The sequence below is a fragment of the Trachymyrmex cornetzi genome, unplaced genomic scaffold (genome assembly GCF_001594075.2).
Source record: "Trachymyrmex cornetzi isolate Tcor2-1 unplaced genomic scaffold, Tcor1.1 scaffold1388, whole genome shotgun sequence".
In the NCBI taxonomy this organism is placed as follows: domain Eukaryota; kingdom Metazoa; phylum Arthropoda; class Insecta; order Hymenoptera; family Formicidae; genus Trachymyrmex; species Trachymyrmex cornetzi.
In genome coordinates, this window is record NW_017295969.1 from 207,729 (window position 1) to 223,396 (window position 15,668).

The following is a 15,668-nucleotide window of genomic DNA, read 5'->3' on the forward strand; positions in this document are numbered from 1 at the left end:
ACCGGTGTCAAGACGTTTCCGAAACACTGGTTACAAACCCTTTTTGCTTGAGATCTTCCTGAGTTACGAACCTTTAAAGTTTAAGTATCGCCGGCGCATTATCTAAGGTATGCGCGCGCGCGCACACACACACACACGCACGCACGCACGCACACACGCACGCACGCACACACACACACAAACGCGCGCGCACAAGACTCACTTTGATCAAGCATCTCGAAGAGGTGGATATCCGACCGTGCCACCTCCACGCAGTATACCTTAGATAATGCGCCGGCGATACTTAAACTTTAAAGGTTCGTAACTCAGGAAGATCTCAAGCAAAAAGGGTTTGTAACCAGTGTTTCGGAAACGTCTTGACACCAGCTTTAAGGATATGTAAGAGAAAATTGGTGTTTCCATTTAAGATTTCAAAGTTGACCTTCACGGTGTCCTTCAAGGTCACATGAAGGTCATTTCAACATAACCATATAATAGACCACTTGATATACTAAAACTTTTGTATTGAACATTTTTTTCCATAAGCATTATTTTTCAAGATGATTTGACCGTTGCCGAACTTTCTCCCATCACTGTATATATTATATTTTTTTATTATTACAAGGAACACTAACACTATCGCTTCATGCAGAAATAAGGAAATGAAGACATATGGCGACAGAATATAAATTTAAAGCGTCTGCGTCAAAAAATATGAAGAAAATTGTGCACATTATTATTCCTATTATATCTCACTGCCACCAGCAAGAATGAATTATATATATATAATTCACTAAACTATTTCCTTCCATTATTCTATGATATACATACAATGATAATAAAAAATAGTCTCTTTCATAAATTCTTGATAGTACCTATTCTATTTCTTGTGTAAAGATTATATTTAATATCATCTATAATTCGCAGCGTTTTATAAAAAGAAAAATATCACACGGTATCTATAGACATTAGTAAAAATGAGAATTTACATGTAAGTCATCGGCAGAACAGTATCTCAAGTGTCGTGCAAACATGGTCTTTGCTGGGAGTCGTTACTATAAAATCAATCGAATACTGTTAACGTCCATTGGTCTATGGCCATATTATACACAACGTGCGAAATACGCTTATTGCATATTTTTATTTTTCCTTCTTTTATCTAATATCTTTTGTCAGGTTTGTCATCGATCCGGGTTTAATATTTATTCCTGTTTTAATAATTTTAAATTTTAATAATTTAAAAAAATTTTATAAAACTTATAACGTAGATACTATTTTTTATTTCACTATTTAGCAATAATCTTTTTTTAGAAATACAATATAAATTTTTATGAATTTAAAAATATATTCATATTATTATTTTTATAATATTTAGTATTAATTTACAATAAGTTTCTCAAAATTTTAGAACTTATTTATATCAAATATAATATTAGATATTAGGTTGTTATACAATTATTATCATGTACATTATGCAAATATTTATGGGTGAACGGTATATAATTCTAGTTGTCATCGTTTATAACTAAGGAATATAGCGTAGATCTTCTTTTAAATGGTTTATCATACATTCTACCTACAATGTATTTTACATTTAAATATCTTATTATGCTTATTAATGGCAATAAAGTAAGTTTATAAATAATATGATCGATTTCTATAATTACAATCGAATTATATAACAGTGAAGTACATTTGGAAACGTTAGATAACTTTTCCTTGTGTGTAATTAAGATATATCAATATAATTTACTAGTATCTTGTTCTAGGTGAAAGAGCTTATAGAACAAATGCGGTATGATTGGAATTCCTTAAAAAAGAAAGAGGAACTTAAAATCATACAAAATCGCACTAATATTGGAAGGTTCTGTACAATCATTATGTCACGTGAGTAATAGAATTAACTTGCAAAATATTCTCGGTCGTAGTGCTATCATGAAATTGAAATTAAAATAAGAATTACAATATCGTATTATTACAGTATGGACATACACAATATTCTTTCTCTTTACATTAATGTTTTTTTCGCCAAATATTCTTAACGTCGTGATGCCGTTAAACAAATCGCGGAAATTACGACAGCTTCCGGATTCGATGGAATTTTTTATTGATAGGGAGAAATATATTGAATTGTTAACATCGTATTTTTTCCTAATAATCTCTGTCTTTATTACCATCACAGTAACCATAGAAACATTCTTACAAATGTGTGTACAACACACATGTGCAATGTTTCAAATCACTAGGTAATGAATTCTTAAATGCTAACAAAGGGATTATAAATATATTAATTCAGTATCAACAATTCAATTTTTTATAGTTATAGAATCGAATGTATTTTAAATAGAAGCCAGACGAAATTGTTAGTTTCTCAAGAAAAATTCAATAATCATAAAAACATTGTGGAAGCTGTCAATAGTCATCGAAACGCTATCAAGTTAGTATAAAATTTGCAATTTATAAAACTCTATCCAACATTTTTCAACAGTATAAGAAATTATGTTTCACATATTATATTTTGATGATATATTGATAATGATTATTATTCAAGATTCATCGATTCCGTCAAATCTACTTTCTCAGTTACCCATGTTTTTGGCAGTTCATTGGGTGTGATATTGTTAAGTATCAATTTATATCTTGTGAGTTTGTAAAACTTCTAATTGTGATCATTAATGATGTAATTGTATTACATAACAATTTTTAAGAAGTTGTAAATTTCATAGCTTTGCGAGTACTTTATGGTAGAAGATATTTACGGTATGAGTATATCATTCTTATACATTGTTACTCAATTTTGCTACATGTTTTTTTTTAACTACATTGGTCAGCAAGTAATAGATCATAGCAACAATATATTTAAAAAAACGTGAGTATAGAAAAAATAAAAAATTTCAGTTAAACACATCCAAAATTTATGTAATCGTAGAAAGCAGATTAATTTAATATAAATTAATTTATGGCGTCATATATATAGATATAACAGTCGATGGTACGCGACTCCATTAAACACGCAAAAATGCCTCATAATAATAACGTATCAAAGTATGAAGACTTACACATTGACGATCTGTTTTGGACTATTTGTGCCATCTTTGGAAGGTTTTGCTACGGTAAATTGTACAACTTACTTAATTGGAGAATGTAAAAATGTTATACTTTTATACATGTTATTGCAGCTTATCAGCCGGTCATTATCATACTTTACGGTACTTTATTCTTTACGCTGATAGTAATCACAGAATATAATAATACTCAACAATTGTGATAAATACTTTCATGAAGAAAGTGTGCGTCATGTTAAATAGAACATCTCTGTAGCATCAGGAACTTTGAATCTATTATATATCTGTTTACACTCGAATATTTATATCCTAAACTAGAAATACAAGCTAATATATTTCTTTAAATAATTAAAATAAACAGCTCTTTAACTTTAATCTATACGACATGATTTATTTTATTCGCTCGTATTAAAATCACAATCGCAATATAAGATTTTAAACGAAAACCGCTTGAAGTAAAAAAATAAAATATATACATTTTACTGTTGTTAGGGAAGAATGAAAGAACTTCAAACACTTAAGGGAAAAATTAAATAAAGCTGACAATTATTTATAAATTAATAGAAGTCTTTATCCTCTCAAAAAATTCTCCAGCTATTTGACTTTAAACTACAATAATTAAGATTTATTTATATTATTAATGTAAACTATAATTTTAAATAAAAAATAAAACCTTACTGTTTGGAATTACTCGCCATCACACGAAACTATGTTAAATTGGTTTTGTTTTTTTATTTAAAATTATGGTTTATATTAATAAAATGTATAAGTGTTAGTTATTGTAATTTAAAGCTAATATCCTTCAAATAAAGACGTTTAGAATTGATATTAATAGTTAGTTTTATTTAACTTTTTCCTTAGGTTTCTCAATTTCCCCATCCTCTCCTACATTAAAATCTTCGAAAATATATTTATCTTAAACGGCATGCGGTTCTATGCTCGTGTACTATAGTGTAGTTCGATATACGCTACTAAACGTATAAAGGACTACATTAGATGCGAGAAATGGAAGATTATTACTATTGTAATATACTGTAACAGTATCATTCGTGTTTATCTGGTAATCGCAAATTCCCTATTGTGTTTTCTATTATATTAATTATACAGACTAAAGTATGCCGCGATTATTTGGAATATTATGCATATAATTGTCTTATGTTTTAAATGTATTTTGCAATGTAAAAAAAAATATTTTTGTTTTATATTTTAGAAACTTATAATCTCACCATTAACTGTTTTGTTTTGTATAGTCTTATTATAAATTGTGATTTTAGTATTGATAAGCGTAGATGCTTGGCTTCTTTGACATTGTGTTGCCACGCGATACGTCTTATCCAAACTGTGAACGTAATGTCTCTATTCAACGAGCAGTTTCTAACTAGAAGCACTATCGGCATTGCTTATAAGTACGAAGAACGCGTGCAACTCGTCGCGTACAAATCTTCTCGAGTGCGCGCCAAGGCAGAAATTAGCAAGTCTCGCATCGTATTTCACAGCTGTCGACTAGTACGACTGCTTTGTCTAATAACATATTAAATATTTGATTCACGCAATTCTAATTAGTATTTGTGAAAATAAAATTTAATTTTTTTTTTAGTTTTATTTCTACTCGAAACATATTTGCACGCGTATAAATATTTGAATTAAGATTTAAAAATTAAATAAAAAATTACAATAGAAAGTAAAAAATTACTTGTTGTGTACTTAAGTACGTTTCAAATAAAAAGTTATTTTATAAAAATTATTATTAATAACATTCGGTTTGATTATGATAACAATAACTTGTTATATTAATATATTTTTTTAAGCCAATCGTATGTACATTAAACGTGAAACAATAAGTAATAATTATATTCGGACTCTCAATTATCAAACAAATTAAAAGTATGACTAAATTAGGCTAGTGAGAATCTAGCAACGGTGAACGGCGCAATGATAGGTGAAAACCATACTCAGATGTTAATTTAAAGTCTTCTGTATTTGGACATTTTGACCATATAATAATCACAAGACATCACAATTAAATATAATAAATTTGAATGATATCGACATCTTCAACTGTCAATGTATACTGACAGTTGAAAATGTCGATATCATTCAAATTTATTATATTTAATTGTGATGTCTTGTGATTATTATATGGCTTCGCGACACGCTTCATGTCCTATGGTGATTAACAATGCTGCATCTTTGTCAATTTGCGAGTGACTTAATCATCGAAGACATGTAAGTCAATCATATTGTAACTTTATTGCTGAGGATGACTCCAAAGAGAGTCGAAACGTCCGAATACAGAAAACTTTAAGTTAACATCTGAGTATGGTTTTCACCTATATCATTGCGCCGTTCACCGTTGCTAGACTCTCACTAGTCTAATTTAGTCATACTTTTAATTTGTTTTAAACGTGAAAAATATGAACATAAAATTGATTACATTTAATAAAAATTTTGAAGATATTATGTTACAAATATGTATAATATAAAAAAAATATGCCTTCACACATCTATTACCGTCTGTTTAGCCTTCTTTTTCATAAATAGATATCAAGAAAACTGTCATTGTTTAATTATTATTATCGAAAATTATGTGTGAATAATGGGATAGGAGAAAGACTATCTTTCTTTTGATCTCCGTAATTCTTCGAGAAATCTACGATCTCTTAGTGCATTCTCTGCTGGTCTCGTTAAATACGCTCTCTTCCACCGAAAACCTCCTTCGTCTTATCCTCTGTGTAACAAATGTGCGGTAGTACTGTGAAGAATAGAACTGTCGGACGTGGAGCGTACATAATGCGTCAAGATTCTCAAATTTAGTGTTCGATGGGGATATTAACTAATGATATCCAAGTCGCAAATTGTCATATGTGTAACAAATGTGCGGTGTGAAGAGTAGAACTATCAGACGTGGAGCGTACATAATGTGTCAAAATTCTCAAGTTTAATATTCGATAGGGATATTTAAATCGTAAAAAAAATGTAGTAACAGTTGCAGTTACATTAATAAAGAAAATATTTGAGTTTTATAATTACTCGAATTTTTCGTCATTTTGACTTATTGTATCATTTGATACGTTAAAAAAGGGAAAAGGAAACGAGATTCCAAAAGAGCTGCTGTTGCTTCAAAAGTCATCCCCTCGTCAACACGACGATGCAACGTAAGGCATTATCGCAAGTATAACATTTTTTCTTCCCCGCGGCAGTTTCCCAAGATAAGCGAATCCCTTTCTAGGAAAATTCCTTTGTTACCTCACGTCAACTGGCCTAGGAGGGCAAACTATCATACAGGGCTCCGACAAAAGTGGAGCGTGTACAATATAAAGGCGTGTCGAAACTTGTTACTCGCGCGAGTGCTTCCGTGACTATCTGCCGAGCTGTGCAGTCTTCTACCAAGTTGCCTGTACAAGTGGCGCAAAAGCACGCGAGAGCTTCTCACAATCGAGTTTATAACGTGTCCTCCCTAATACAGCCGCGTAACCACAGCCGATGATTACATCCAAGTTTTGTTTTCCTCTCGAGTAATTGCTCCATGAAAGAAACTCATAAATGCTACGATTAAAAGCTTTCCTATATATATAGTAACAAAGCTATTAACAATTCACAAATAAGAAAATACGAAAGTATTGTCACATATCTAATACTTAATAATTTGATAGTAATTATATTCAGGATAAATTTAAACATTTTAATCATCATAAAGCACAGTTGCCTTTGAAAAATGTTTGACTTTAAATAATACATATATCATAATTTATAATTAAAAAATTTTATCAAATTCAATATTTTATCACTGATTGTGAAAAAAATGATTAGTTATAGCAACAAGACGTATATGGTTATATGGTTATAAAATCAAACAGAATTTCTCGTTATCATGATAAAATTAATTATTTTATAATTAGAACGTTTGTTAGACTTAATTATATGGGTTTGGTTAATACTTTTCAACTAATTTTATAAAACTTTTCTATAGTTGCACACAAGAGGTTCCCCGAAAGCAATACGCGATACCGTGAAAATAACACGATGGATCAATATTTACCATCCCCAAAATTGGATTTAAAGACGAAAATAAATGAGAGATGTATTTTGACAGTTCTGTTTTTAATTTCTGGAAGTTACATATACTAAATGTATTAATATACAGAAATATTATCAAAAATATCAATATTTGTGTGAAATTATATGCTCGCAACGATTAAACTCGATTATCAAGTACCGATCAATAAGAAATTCTTGTATATTTAACAGGAAAGAATTAATCATGTTCATCTGATGTTTAATTTCTAGAAGAATTCTGATTTGTCAATTTTTGAACAGACATACTAATTGACTTTATCAGATTTCCAATCAATACAACCAGATCTTTTTTTTAATGATATGATAGATTAAAATGGACGGAATTGATAAGAGAATTTTCAAAATTTTATTTTCTATAGTAGATGGCTAACAAATCAGATTTTGTTCTAATGATATTCAGAAATGCTTAAATATTCAATTGCTGAAATAATCAATTTTAAAAAAATACATCGCACTATTTAATCAATAAACGCAAAAAATCAAAGTAGAACATAAACAAATAAATGATAATGAATGAATAAAATCAAAACAAAGATGACGAAGCACGAATTATTACACTTTAGATATAGTTTCCTTTTCGTTTACCGTATACGCTCTTATTACTTTCCACAATGTAATTTCATTCTACTAAAGTTGCAGAACTTCTGCAAGCGACGCGGTTGCAAGGCCAAACAGTGACCCATGCTTAAGGTCATGTTACGTTTACGAGACTTTACGTTACCAAACTTATGTAGCTGGTTTTAGTACACGCAACAGAGAGAACGGAGTTGCAGCGAAACTGCATCCAATTCAAATATTGTCGGTTTTATTTTGACCGCCTTTTTAATTTTACCCGATATTATTTTTACAAATTGTTATACAAAATCATTTGACATAGTTTTTCTCAATTTTTGAATGAGATAACGTCAAACAAACAAGTAGACGGATATTTAAAATATTTATTTATGATTTTTCTACTATCGATTTATTTTTTATAATCCTTTACAGTGGTGATTTTTCTATATATCTTTCTTTCTTTTTCATGCGATAAATTTAAAAAAATCTTCGACGTATAATAATTTAGTAATTCCCAAAAAAGTATAAAATTATTAGAGAATCACGTTGTCGGGCTCAGACTTTGAGAATTTCGTCTGAAATGTCGGAAACATTTCAGTTTCCCTACAAAACGTTTTCAGAGATCGCATCAACACCTGTGATCCACCCGCGTAGCGCGTGTCCGACCGTAACTCCATTATCCTTTAAAGACCCCTCTTCGAACAATTGACTTCGCTCCTCACAATGCTTTTCGCTTGAGTTACCTCGGCACATTTCCGTTTATGGTAGCCATCCTCAAAACGACGATATATAATCATAACTTCCACGTTCTGCAAGAATAATATCGGCTATATAATTTTTTTGTAGAATGTATTCGTACAATAATTTAAAAATAAATACTAAGTGTGCCTTCCAACAAGCGACACATTGCGACACAATGATCATGTCATCTTTGTTTAACATTGGCAAACAACAAAGATATAATGATCCATTGTATCACACCGTGTCATTTCTGTGGCTTGTTGGAAGGCACACAAATGTGTTCGTTTTTATGTACAAAGAAATAGGAAATTATCGCGTATTGCGATGGTGCTCGACAACCGACTTTCTCTTCTCGGCATAGGAAGATGAACGAGCAACAATTTATAGGGCCATGATGTTACGTTTCGCACCGAAATGCCCGCAGCCTATTGGCTATTGTACGCAAAGAGATACACAAAAAGATAAGGAGATCTTATACAGAACTGACAACGCGTCTTGCAAGGCGGTGAGAACGGAGTGTGAGATTAGGAGGGACGGAACGCCCGACATACCGCTGAGCTAGTGGAAAATAGCGTGACGCCTAGCAGCCGGGCTTCTTGTCTGGCTTTATTTCAACCGACGACTCCACCCCCGGTATCAACGAGATGGGGATCGAATCGGAGAGCCGTGAAATAACAGTCCTGCGACGCGAAAACGTTTTTTACAAATCTACCTCAGAACAATTTTCTCTGCTATAACTGTTTAAAAAATGGATCGCAGTGCTACATCCCTGCTAAGGGATTCCGGGAACTACATGCAATAGACGAGGGCCGCGGAGGAAAACTAGTCCGCCGCACTCTCTGCGCAGGCGCTTTTGCCAGAAGCATGCAATGGCCGCTCTCGTGTGTGCTCATGTTGTGCCTATCAGAAAAAGAATTCTAGTACTAAATCGCGGATACGCACATTCTCAAGGACTCGAGCATTCTCAAGGATACACACACTCTCAAGGACTCGAGCATTCTCAAGGATACGAACATTCTCAAGGACTCGAGCATTCTCAAGGATACGCACATTCTCAAGGACTCGAGCACTTTCAAGGACACGAGCATTTTCTCTGACTCTCTAACTTCCTCATAAAGGCTGTAAGGAACGTGTCTCACAAGGTGCCGTAACGGGCATTCTCAAAAGTATTCTAGTAATACGCTAAACTCTAATACAGGTTAGTTTCTCTTTCTCTCTCTCTCTCTCTCTCAAGATCGGCTTGTGCACAGGCAAACCTTCAGAATATGGTCTGAAGGGAGGATCTTGAGAGATATTCTATAATCTTCAGTACACGGTCTGAAGAAAGGCACTGTGGTCTTATTCTCTTATATATGTTGAGTCTCTATGGGTGATCTCACTACCACAGTGTGTTCCAAGAAATGGAATCTCTCATCTAGAGTTGTAGTCTCACCCTCACAGTCACTCTCTAGACTACAAAACTATTTATAAAGGTACATTCTCTACTCAATATAAAGGTACATTCTCTACTCATTATAAAGGTACATTCTCTACTCAATATAAAGGTACATTCTCTACTCAATATAAAGGTACATTCTCTACTCAATATACAGGTGCATTCTCTACTCAATATGAAAGGTACATTCTCTATTCAACGTGCTATTGCTAAGTTGAGCTAACTTTCTAAAAGCAATTAAGCTAACCTCAACAATAAGTATATCATTCTTGTAATGATTGTCATAACATGGTGATTTCAATTATACGCAGTTGAGACAATATACAATTACTTCCAGTTAGAGATAACTATTTGCCTTTAACATATCTTATAACTATATTAAACTCAAGTATTTACTCACAATGCAGAGTCCTCTCAAGCATATTCTCATTACAACGTATTAAACTATGTCAGTATAGAGATAAATGCTTACTTTTTATATTGTTCATTCAAATCTAACTGTTTTTATCTCAGACATTCTAATCTGATGTACTTCAAACTTATGTATCATCAAAACAAAGAAGGGCTTCATGTCTTTGGCTGTTGCTGTGATATGTGGAACATCAAGTTTTTACATTGTTATTGGAGATAGAATATACCTCCTTATAATTAAACTTGTTTTATAACTTTAATAAATATTTATAGATTTTATTTTCAGATTGATTTTCTCTAATTTAAGATAAACGCCTTTCAGATAAACCATTATCTAAACAATAACAAATAGAATATTTTTGCGAGATTATATCGAATATGGTGCCACAAATTACGGAAAAAATATATGAAAATAAGATTAGTCTTTCTGATTCGTCAAACAAAATTTCTTTAAACCCTCTGAAATTTTTCATCACACAGAATTTTTAGGCATTAATTCGATGAAAAATCTAGTCAAAACAACCTTAAAGTCTTTTTGTATGTAAGATGTGCAATAATTTTCAGTGCTTATCAAATTATGTACGTTCTAAGAAAAGCAATTTTTTACGAATCTGTTATTGCAGATTAATGAATAAATGAAAGAGAGAAACGTGTAATGATACTTGTCTATAGCACTAATCGTCGGCAAAGTTTTAAAGTCATTCGACACGCTACATTTCAAGAACCTGAATTGAAGCGGCAACGGTGTGGATAATCAAAGATTTGCGTGTAAAATACCAACAGTTCATCAGATCCATGCACTACGGCACGCATGTTCATGAATTCAAGAAGAGTATGCCTGGATTGCATCGCGTGCGATAGCACATGCTACTATGCGAATATCAATACGACTACGCGATGTATGTGTGCGCATGTGTAACGTTTTCATTAAAACTTGCTATCGTTATTAGTAACTATGCTGTAAACAGTACGTAACATATTGCCACAAACAGAAACTACCATAGAAGAAAATAAAAGAAAAAGAGTAACAGATAAGTAAATACAAAGAGAAAGATAAAAATGAAAAAGGCAGAGACAGAAAAAAGCGAAAATAAGCGAAACTATGCCATCCAAGATGATATATGTATGCACACATATATATCTTGTTTTTTGAGAGTATAGTAAAGATGTGAATGAAATATTCAAACGTAAAATTAGACAATGCTATGACATGTTTTTCAAAGATATTTTCAAAATTATTAATAGACATACATTGTAATGCATATCAAATTTGTAAACATTTTATCCGTTCAAATTACTTAATTTTATCAATATAATCTAAGATCTGATGTACATAATAATGTATATATTGGAAAAATTTTTTAGTCAGAATTTTGAAGGAAATCGATTGTTTAGTATAAATTACTTATTAAAATGCACATGAATTGAATTTAAAAAAAAATTTTTTTACACGATTTCAATAAAATCAGGTCTGAAGGGGTTAATAATTTATGATTTAGACTTAATAGTGTTATTTAAGTTAAGCATTTGCTTTTTGATAAATTCTCTTGATAAGAATTGTGTCTTAAGTAGTGTTATCAAGATAAATGAGTCAATCAGCCATACTTGACAAATCAGAAATAATAGCATAACACGTATAATAGTCAATAATATTGTATTCAAAGTTAATGACTTTATAAACAAGAGGAATATGTTGACATATAGATAAATCGCACACAAATTTCATTTCCTTCGTAAAAAGGTGTTTAGATTCAGATAAAATATATACAACATATGTGCATGTATATATATATATGTTATATGGTATACATCTTTACCAATTTTATATATCATTTTACATTAATATTTCCAGATACTACAACTGTAGAAATAATATTAAATTAGGTACGTTTGATAAAACATAAAATCATTATCATTAATCTATTTAATTACATTACATAAATGATGTGATAGCCAAATTGTAAGTTTGGTAGAAAATCTAAGGTGTAATCTGGAGTTGACAAGAAGTATTTAGTCCCAAAGTATAATCGACGCGAAAATGTATCGCTTACGAACTTCCCACGGTACTTCCTATCGCAACGTGCATCATAAATGTCAATTAGCGGCACAATACCTCGCAAACGTGAGAACAACGCCAATTTACCCGCTTTCATGCTCCACACGTCATTATCTCCACGTTTCTGCGTTAGAACGTTTTCAGATTCTCCTAATTATAAAGTATCTACCAAATATTTAACGAATATATGACTATTATTTCGTGAAAAGAATTTATCTTACTAACGTAATAATATTTCAATCATAATAGCAATTAGGAAAACTTTAAAAATGTTTTGTGTATTTAACGATGATACTAGAAAGAAGTTTTGCTTCTGTAATTCTCGAAAAATAAAAAAAATACGAACGATAAATAGGTAAAAAAAAATTTTTTATTCTTCCATGACACACGATGCAAAACCGCTAACAATCGCTTCTCTCTATTTTATGGCTAATACCACTCAGCTTTCACATCACATCATATTTCTGCCGCATATCTGTTCTCATATCGATGACAATTTAACAGAATTATTACCAATGAATGATCTATTATATGTATATACACCAAGAAATATTATTATTATTTCAAACATACATTATTTCATATCATGACATTTAAGTTATTAAAATAATAAATTCAATTTTATAGCATTGAATTTATAAATATTAAAAATTATCAATCAAATTGTAATATAATTTTGTTGTCGACAAATTTATATTGTATGTAATATATTTATGATATTAATATATTTTGTATATGAACTATGAAGGATTTCATTAATTTTTCTTTCAAATATTACTATTTCAGGTTATTGATATAACTTTACAGAACACTGCTTAGTGCTTACTATATGAATAGTGCAATCCATGTATTTACATCACGTAGATGATGCAGATCGAGTTTCTGCACGATGAATAGAACTGCAATGCCGCAAATCTTAGACGCAACACATACTCACATATACAAATATTCTCCTCATCTTCATTTCCGTCTATTCAAACACTATTCCGTTGGATTTTGCCAACGATAATAATTATATTTATTTGAACTATTTTATAAATATTATATATACATATATATATTATGTATATTTATTTGATGTTTTCGATTTTTGCTATAGCTTTTTATAATTATCAGAGATTGAATTATACCGCGCTGTTACACAATGGTTTAGAAGCAATTATTAATTTATTTCTCTTAAATATATAATTTTTAATATATTAAAAAATTTTATTAGAAAATTTTGCTAAAAAAAAAACAAATTATTTATCTAATAATTGATCAATAACTGTTCCAAACGAGGAAGTTATATCACGAATGCCTCTGTGCAAAGAACGTCTATTTACAAAATTTCATTTATAGTTACAAATTTGACTAAAAAACATTTAAAAATTATTCTCGTATTGCTCAATTACTGTATTTTATTTTTAGGTTATTTAATAGCTACAAAAAGATTTGTATTTTTGTTCATGACAAGTAAATAATTTATAAAAACATTTGAATATTTTGGAAACATCTAAGAACATTTTTATATGTTATTTTTATTACAAATACATATAATAATTTGCAATGTAAAATTATTATAAAAATGTTTCTTATCTTTGATAAATCCACCTAAAATGTGTGAAGAAAGTTACAAGTTTACAAGCTCTTATTGTATTAACTTGTACCACCGAATCGACGCCAAATGTAAGTCGATATTGCATGTTATTATAACCAGAAATTTTTAAATATATATATAATATATACATATTATAAAATACATGCTTAAAGTTTTTACAGCCATTTATATAAGACTATAAAAAACTAATATACATGTACATACATACAGATATGAAAATATACCGCAGTAATATTTTATTTCATAATTCATAATGCCTGGCCATATATATGCCATATGGCTATAATGAGAACGAAAGGGTTAATGAACGTATATTCATTATAAGAATCGATTATATGAGAAGATGACGGATACGTGTATATGCATGTGTGTATGTGCGATATGCTATATTATATACTACCGTAATCTTTTCATTCACAAATAAACGATCAACGCGTTATTAATCCGAACATTTTGCTCGTTTTGTTTCAGAACTCCGAAATATCGCTGTTTGAGACGAATATTCGTTTCATGGGGAGCCTGCTTGCCTGTTATGCTCTCACGGGAGATGTGATGTTCCGGGATAAGGCGGCGCAGCTTGGTGAACGGATGCTGCCTGCCTTCCAGACGGAAACCGGAATTCCTCATTCCCTCATCAACCTTCATACCGGGGTAAGTGCGGCTTTTCGTTGCCATAACTCGCTAGTGCTCGCATCAACATGGGTTCGATGTACTTTGATATTACATTAATTTCGTTTCCCGCACCAAAAAAAGAACTTACTCATTTACTGCACTGAGATAAAAGAGTAAAACAAGAAATCACGAATACGAAATGTCGTAAATTTATACAGGTTGCATCAAAATCAGGTATACATTTTAATAAAACTAAAATCACGTCTAGGAGTCAAAACCCGAAAGAAAAACTTCTTGAGATAGCTTCTTTATTGCCAAGATGTTTAATATTGCAAGTTGAAAATTAAAAGTTACGACAGGAAATAAATGATTAAACTTCCAGTAAAGAAAGATTCACAAGTTATGTATAAAGAGATCATCTAAACATACGTATACAAATAACGTAAAAAAGAATGAGATTATTTTAGAGATCTTTCCACATTAATTGCTGATTGCTGCAGATATATTAATTTAAGTTTTTGTGAAAACTAGTGTTCGTCAACATCAAGAAATTCAAGAAATCTTATCTTGATTTTGTCTTGAATTAAGACAAGACCAAGACAAGAAATTGGAAATTGATTTCAAGACAAGACAAGAAATTGTTATCAAGACCAAGAAATCAAGAAATTTTTTGAATTTTAGTGACAGTTATTTTTAATATTTTATTATTTTAATGTTTTAATATTTTATTTCTGATTCGAAAAGTTTTGCATAAGTTAGGTTTCAACATTTCCAATTGTATTTATTAGTATTTAACAGATTATATAATATAGAAATGTATATTTATACATTTTCATTAAATAGCAAAATAGCACATGAACAGAGTGCAAATCGATTATTGAAAAAGTAAAGTCCCTGATCTAACCAAATTAAATCATACTCACCGATACGTCTTTATTGTACTAGATATTAACCTTTATATTTATGTAAAGGAATATATATACAGTGATGGGAGAAAGTTCGGCAACGGTCAAATATCTTGGAAAATAATGCTTATGGAAAAAAATGTTCAATACAAAAGTTTTAGTATATCAAGTGGTCTATTATATGGTTATGTTGAAATGACCTTCATGTGACCTTGAAGGACACCGTGAAGGT

The 15,668-nt window shown here is 30.7% G+C and overlaps 2 protein-coding genes across 2 annotated transcripts in view; both read left to right on the forward strand.

The window, feature by feature from the left end:
* Positions 1-2,720: 2,720 nt before the first annotated feature.
* On the forward strand, positions 2,721-3,209 carry LOC108771077 (uncharacterized). Its single transcript, XM_018522973.1, has 3 exons — positions 2,721-2,848; positions 2,957-3,092; positions 3,159-3,209. Exons 1-3 carry the CDS (start codon positions 2,721-2,723, stop codon positions 3,207-3,209), a joined length of 315 nt encoding a protein of 104 aa, XP_018378475.1.
* Positions 3,210-14,393: 11,184 nt separating this feature from the next.
* alpha-Man-Ia (alpha-Mannosidase class I a) overlaps positions 14,394-15,668 on the forward strand; it is a 9,178-nt gene continuing 7,903 nt past the window's right edge. The window contains exon 1 of the mRNA XM_018523010.1: positions 14,394-14,570. Coding sequence (XP_018378512.1) covers positions 14,430-14,570 — 141 coding nt within the window. The 5' untranslated portion in view covers positions 14,394-14,429. The remainder of the gene's footprint in view (positions 14,571-15,668) is intronic.

What these genes read in the sequence shown, in the direction of transcription:
- LOC108771077 (XM_018522973.1), top strand. Translation starts at nt 2,721, where the DNA reads ATGGTAGAAGATATTTACGGTATGAGTATATCATTCTTATACATTGTT. An exon ending in AACAATATATTTAAAAAAAC is followed by an intron (nt 2,849 to 2,956) that starts GTGAGTATAGAA and finishes TCATATATATAG; the next exon opens with ATATAACAGTCGATGGTACG. An exon ending in CTTTGGAAGGTTTTGCTACG is followed by an intron (nt 3,093 to 3,158) that starts GTAAATTGTACA and finishes ATGTTATTGCAG; the next exon opens with CTTATCAGCCGGTCATTATC.